At 42.3% G+C, this 7,208-nt stretch overlaps 1 protein-coding gene across 1 annotated transcript in view; it reads left to right on the top strand.

The window, feature by feature from the left end:
- Nucleotides 1-7,208, top strand: part of NFATC1 (nuclear factor of activated T cells 1) — a 105,313-nt gene that overhangs the window by 69,989 nt on the left and 28,116 nt on the right. The window contains exon 8 of the mRNA XM_035893474.1: nucleotides 3,092-3,471. Within this exon, the coding sequence (XP_035749367.1) occupies nucleotides 3,092-3,471 (380 nt within the window). The remainder of the gene's footprint in view (nucleotides 1-3,091; nucleotides 3,472-7,208) is intronic.

Below are 7,208 nucleotides of genomic sequence, written 5' to 3'. Positions count from 1 at the left end.
AAAAAAAAAAAAAAAAAATTCCTACAGAGCTTCCTTCTCCAAACTGGTACCCTGTGAAGACATTTACACTTTTTTAAAGGGGAGTGAGTGGCTGCCATCCCAGCTTGGTAAGATCTGTACGTTCACTCTGCAGTGTTCAATGGTTGTACAAATGGCAAAGCACTGACAAGTCAGGTACAAATCCCTTCACCATTTCAGCATTAGTACTTCTGTCTTTCAGTGTGATACCTATCCTAGTAATGAGATTAGCATACAAACAAAATACATCATACTTAGTAAGGGGAAACTTTTTTACCATGTTGAAAAAAATACATTAAAAAAGGTAATGGAGACAATTCAATTGAACAAGTTCAGATACCTCTAAGCCTAAGTGCAGGTAGTATCTGTCCATTTAAAGACAATTTGTTTCCCATTACATGAAATAACTGATGTTCAGGAGTATCAGTTCAGAGCGATACAAGGGGCCAGTGTAAACAGATGTCAAATAAAATGGAGGTCCCGCTTAATCTCATATCCCTCCTTCTTGTTTCCCTCTCTGGCTCCCAAGCTGCCATCAGCAAACAAGCTACAGTGACTTACCCTGGCTGGTCCTGTAATTGACACCAGTCTCTATTTTCCCTCTGAACTCTGAATTTTTGGGTACCCAGGAGCATTCTTGGTTGCTGTCACCATCTCCAAGAGAGTTTTTGGACTAACAGGTCTGGAACAAAGTCCCTCCCACCCATCAATCCTTCACCCAGTGCAGAGTAGGACTTACTGGCCATCCTCTGCTGGTTGCGGCAGGTGTATTTCAGTGTAGTAACAGAGGAAAACAGATTCCCAGTGCTCCTGGCCACTAATCGGACCTCCAAATAGACCCCATGGCATTGCTTTTATAAAGAAAAAATTCGAAGTGGAGTGACAAAAAATACCTGGTAAACCAAGTAGCAAAGGTGCCATAGAAGAGCTGCAATGAAAAATCAGCCTGAAATCAGGAACCTGCTACCTTTAAAGCTTCCAGCCTGCCTGCCGCAGGACTATAACCCTTCCCTAGGTTATAACAAGTCAGACAACTCCAGGGTTTATTGGAGTTGAATTGCCAGTGGTTGAGCTTAGAATTATTTAGCACAGGTGTTTCTATAACAGTGATATATTGGGAAAATTCAGTGTTCAACAACCATCATATTTCCAGCTGTGCTGTGGTTAGTGCTAGTACAGTGAACCTAATATAAAACATGTGAGACTATTTGCTAGCTCAGGAACTTGTTAAAGGTATTTTCTTACAATATCTGAGCTGCTATGTTTATCTAGGTGCATTTCTTTGGTCTTGCATTTTCATAAAGGGTGTGATATTGGTTTTATAAAAGCTGTCACTGAACCTGGAATCTGCTTCTCTGTGACCCAAGTGCATTAGTAGCCCTGCTAGCCAGTGCGCAGCACACGGGCAGGTGAAAATAAGATTATGAGGAATCCAGTGACAGTCCATTATCCTTAGCACATTCGTCTTCAGCAGCACCTGTGCATCTGTTACATATATAGGCATGTTTTTACTAGGGGTGCTAGAAATCTTGAAGCAAGTGTTGCAAGCATCTATATGTAAAAGAACATAAAGGGAGCAAAGTTAACAAGAGGCTGGGGGACTGTAAAACAAGGGTAGTGAAGTGCGTTCACCAGCAGCAAAATTTGTGAGTGTTGAAAGAGGTTTTATATGTACACACGCACACATGTGCATTTTTAGGGGTTCAAAAGACTCATACACGAACATAGTAAATGGCTGGAGAATGTATAAAAGGTGTTTGTAAAACACATGCAAATAAAAATACAGTCAGAGACAGGCGCAGAACACGCGTGTGCTCTGACCTGAGTTGTGCAAAGATGTTTCTTTAATAACTTTGTGCCACAACAGGTCATTATTCTAACATTCTGAAAGATATTCTCTGGTGTCACCGTAAATTTCCAACAGCACCTTCAAGCGATGGCTGAAGGTGCTGTGGATCTTTTCTTGGGAAAGAAGATAAATGCCACTGTGTATCCATGCTCAATTGTTGTATGCATTAATGTTGCATCTGGCTAGGAAAAAATACATCTACAGACTAGCTTGGCCCTATTATTTATAATTTACCCGATAGAGAAAGTGGGTGTCTTTTAGCTATGCACTGCATATGTTGTAGGAGAAGCAGCAAAGGCACCTCTCCCTGGTTTGAGAGAGAAAGCCAATGTGAAAAAGGAACTTTGATTCGAGGAAGGATCTCTTCTCTGATTTGAGAAAGGAACTCTACATTTGTCATGGCTGAGTTGATGCTCATAGGCAGTCATTCTGTCCATGTCCTGGTGATATTTAGAGACATGGCTTTACAGCTCTGTTGGAGCCTTCTTGGGGACAACGGGTAGAGCAAGCAGAGGTCTAGAACTGGAGTCAGTTTTTCTTGGTAGCCAGAGACTAAGTTGACATTTGTTAGGAGCTGGCATCGGCAGTTTGGATCCAACGTAGAATCACTGAGAATTGGATGCAACTTACTGAATATTTTACACCCATTGGCTGGTTAGTAAGATTAAACACAATCATGTAAAAACTAAGTAAATCAAATCCTACTCTTTCAAAAATACCCTCTTAATTGGAAACTTCTTGTACATAGTAGTTTGTCATTTATCTTTGCAATTTTACTTTCACTGAACTCTGAAAGCCCTATCTCTACCTTATTATGCTCCAGTTTACCGAATGTGCAGACATTTATCAAATGGGCCATCAGTAGCCGTAGAAATGCAGTAGTATATCCAAGTTAAAATTCTTGCTTTGATTACTACAAATCCATGGAGCCCTTGGGTCCAAAGCTTCCACTGAAGCACAGCTATTTGCAAATAGATTTTTATAGCACATTAGTGCTGGAGGAGAGTCCAAAGAAAATAGTCCTTTTCAATATTAGAACCAGCTGTGACTTTCTTGTGCTGATGACTCATTCATTTTTTTTATAGGGTGGGAGAACTAGGCAAAAGACACACAGAGTCTTATTCAAGACGTTGTTTGTTTTGCAAAGGGTATCCTAGCCACAAGCCAACTTGATCATACCAATACGCAACTCATGTTTATTTAAAACTTTTTTTCTTTTAACAGTTCCAATTATAAAAACAGAACCCACAGATGACTATGAGCCTGCTCAAACCTGTGGACCAATGAACCAAGGCTTAAGCCCTCTCTCTAAACCATACTACAGCCAGCAGATCATGATGCCCCCTGATCCTGGTTCGTGCCTCGTGGCTGGCTTTGCCTCCTGTCAGCAGAGAAATGCCGTGATGTCACCCTCTCCCAACGCAAGCCCCAAGCTGCACGACCTTTCGTCCTCTCCTTACAAGTGCATCCCCAACCCAGGCCACAGTCACCTCGGACTTCAGCAGCCCGCTGGAGGTGTCCCCACCATACAGGAAGTGCCAAGGTCTATAGTTGTGCACCCAAGCTCCCCCGAGCAATCATCTCACATCATGCTGCAGCCGCAGGTGAGTCAACATCTGAGCAGTAGCTGTCCCCTTGGTTATCAACAAACACTCTATCCCAACAGTCCCTCTTCTCCAGTTCCATCTGTTACCCAAGAGCCAACCTATTTGCAGTCGTGCAGTCCAACTCACTCATCCATAATGGGTCAACAGCAGCAGCAACTGCCGAAGGTTCACAGAAATGAGTCTCCAACAACCCAACCACTGTCATTGCCAGAGTTGCATGAGGAAAGTAATCATAATTTGGCCCCTATTCCTGTAACGATCAAGCGAGAACCTGAGGAATTGGACCAGATGTACCTGGATGATGGTAAGTCCTCCGCAGCATAGGTTTGCGTTCAACCATGTTGCTATCAGTGAGTTCCCTTAACCCCCCTCCTCCTTTTGAATCCTGGTGGAAAAAAGTTCAATTAACAGCCTGGTGGAATGGTGCGGACTTTTGCTTGGATTGTCTCTATATGGGCAAGGGCTCTTTAATTTCGTTTGTGATAATGAAACTGTATTATCTAAGCATTAAATGCTGTTAGTTACTGTAGAGCTAGCTGCATGACCGATAGCTATGTTGCAATAATCTTAACCGTATGGTCTTGGCTTATGCCGATGCCAGTGACCTGTGGAACTGCAGTGAAAACATATTTAACATTGTCCCATCCATAATGCAGTGAAACATCTGAATTGCAAATCTGTTCACTGGAACTAAATGATAAACTGCTCTACTTCAGTTGAGAAGGTTCAAATTAAAAATGGAGGCACATCTTTCAGCGTAACTTTTCACTCTGGTAGCCTCTGACATTAAAACTACTTTTTCTTCCAATCTTATTGTGGCTTTGCTGCTGCTTTTTGGTTTTTTTTGTAAGATTTTATGTGTATATGTATTCTACACGCACCACCGAAAAGTTAAAATGCTGTGATGAACTTGTCAGACTCCAGTTTCCAAAGATTTATTAGTTGAACGTAATAAAAGGGATAATCTGGAATTTGATTATGTGACCTCACTGAACTGTGATTTAGTACTTGCTGTTAAGTATCCCAGTAGTATTCTGGACCCTCACCTTAATGCAGTACGTGAGTTCCCTTCCAATAGCCACATAACTTTATATAACATACCATGCTATTTGAAGAAGAAATGCCTTTGAAAGGGCTGCATTGAAACTAACGGGTGCCAAGGAACATCTGAATGTGATTGTCTTTCAGGAAGAATTTAAAGACAATTCATTGTACTGTTTTTAAAAAAGGGCATGTAGTCATTCTATTTTAAACAGCGTGATACTCACTGAATTAGGATTACAAATGAATGTTTTGGAGCTTGAGTAGCAGCCTTTTGCTTTTCAACTCTAGGAAAATGATTTTTCTTAACAGAAGTTATTATTGGTTGCAGGATAGACAGGTCTAAGGAATTTTGCCTAATTAGGAGTTCAGTTCAAGTTTTGCACAACATATCTTTTGTGACAAGCCTTTCTTCATACAGCACGGACTTTTACCACATATCTGTGCTGTAAGGAGCAAGATTCCAACAAACCAAACAAGAAAGGCACAGAAACCAAAACAAAAAGCCATGCCCAAATTTTGGTTTTGAGAGAAACCAGAAGTTATCTGTGGAAGGAAAAGAACACAGATAAAATCTAAACCTAGTCTATAACTGTCTTTTTAGAAGAGTACAAGAAATGGGCAGTCTTTCTGCCTTACTTCTCCAAAATCCAGCAACCACTTCTCTGACAGCACTATGAACGCTGCCTCTGGCTGGTCTCTGCTGGAGAGATGGGACTGTGGCTCAGGGATGAAGGGTGAAGCTCCTCAGCCATGTCTCCTTCAGGTTTCCTCTGAAGGAACAGAGGAACTTTGCTACCATGTGGTCTGAGAGAGAGGTTGTAGTTTTTTCAGCCATGCTCATTCTCTCTGACAAAGCATAAATGGTTTTGTTGCTGGGACACAGCACACCAGACCTCTGACAGATAATCAGAAGTAATCGTAGAAGCCACCATGTACATCTGCACTGGTACTTTCAAAGCTGACTTTGAAAATCTTTTCAGCTAGCCAAATCCAGATATACTTCCCTTTGGCATCCAGCAGGCTATCAAAATCATTCTGTGGCTGACCACAAGAACTATAGACCAAGAAAGAATTCATAGACATAACAGTCATGGTAACAATATATAACAGAAAAAAAATAACTTACGTAGTTCCAAAAAATTAAACACCACCAGTTCCCTGCAAGGGTGGTAATCAGAAATGGTAAACAGAGAAAGTTCCTTTTCTATGTCTAAACTGGTATTTAGGTTTGTCTCAGGGGTCACCATGGTGGAGCATAGCCCACGTGAGCTGCCCTTTCCTATCTATGTCTTACCTCGCTGCCTGAAGGAAAGGTCATCCGTTCTATGTTTTGCGTTGACAAAATGGAGCCCGTGTAGAAATCAGGAGCAGACTACCACTGTCTTCTTATTTGTCTCAGTATTTGGGCAGTCATGAGATAAAGTATGCGACAGAGGGTCTAAAGGCAGGAAGCATGTCTTGTGGGACTTGTGGTGGCCACAGCCCTCGGTTCAAAACACGCAGAGCCCTGGCATGCCTCAGATGCACAGCACGGGAGCACAACGCTGTGAATCAGGCTGGAAGCCCGTTTAGGTCCATGCTATATGCATTTCATGGAGGCAACCTTACCACCACCAGTGCAGACATCGATTTCACATTACATTTAATCTGATGTAACTGCATATGATGTAACCCAAGGAAAAGGTGGCCTCGATCCATCTTGCCCTTAGCCACATGGTCTTGCTGCTTCCTTTAAGTCTTATCAATTGATTATAGAGCAGCAGAGCAGGCTAATGGAAAATTAACCTGCCAGAAATAGCAAAACCCACGTAGTTTTCCAATGGGTCAGCTCATGGAACCACATCCCCCAGGTCCAATAGCTGGGTGCAGCCCACGAGAGGCAGAGGGAGCCTGTTGCTGTGGGTCAGGGAGTGCAGCAGGACTACTCTGGGTGGCAGCAACCCACCCGTAGGGCAGAGTAAGTGTGACTTGAAGCCACATCTGATGTCATCTTGTTCTCCCTGGCAACTATCTAATCAACTCATCCTGTCTCAGTAAAAAATCCCCTTCTTGTGCTCACCTATTAGTTATGGAAGGATGACATCTGGGCTGCCTTGCATGGTCTCAAAGGGCAGTTTGGCCACTATGGTGACTGCCTGGAAACCACCGGTAATTGCTCCCAGGTGCTGTCCACTGAGATCAGCACTGAAAAGGCAGAGCGCTCCCCATGTGCAATGCCTTTGTGCCTGGTGGCATTTCATCCAGGCCTCAGGCCATAACTGTGGAATAAGGGAGAATGGGTTTTGCAGAGTGGCTCATACCAAATAGGAGCAACTCATTTTTCATGTGCTTGATTTTTTTTGGAATAGGAGCTTTTAAGCTATCGCCATTGTTTCTTGTTAGTATCATATCCATCTTTAGGTGTTTTCCTTGTTGGAGGAGTGGGTGGGATATCTGTGCTTTATCACCATATTCTGAAAACCAGAATATTAAATCATACCCATGAGTAAGGACAGTTACTCTCTTTTTTTTTTTAAAAAAAAAAAATAGATTGCTGCTCTACCTCTTTATAACTTGTTGTCTCATGGATTCAGTTCAGATCCCTTCATACAGCATGATTTAAATTTTTTTTTCAGTATTTTTTTCAGTCTTTGCGCCTGTGAACAGTATGAAAGCCGGGGAGAGGTCTAATGTGCTTGACTGCTTTCCTT

Source organism: Egretta garzetta, unplaced genomic scaffold (genome assembly GCF_000687185.1).
Source record: "Egretta garzetta isolate BGI_Z169 unplaced genomic scaffold, ASM68718v1 scaffold14, whole genome shotgun sequence".
Taxonomy (NCBI): Eukaryota; Metazoa; Chordata; class Aves; order Pelecaniformes; family Ardeidae; genus Egretta; species Egretta garzetta.
The sequence above is the reverse complement of the archived record's forward strand: the minus strand, read 5'-3'. Positions and strand labels throughout refer to the sequence as shown.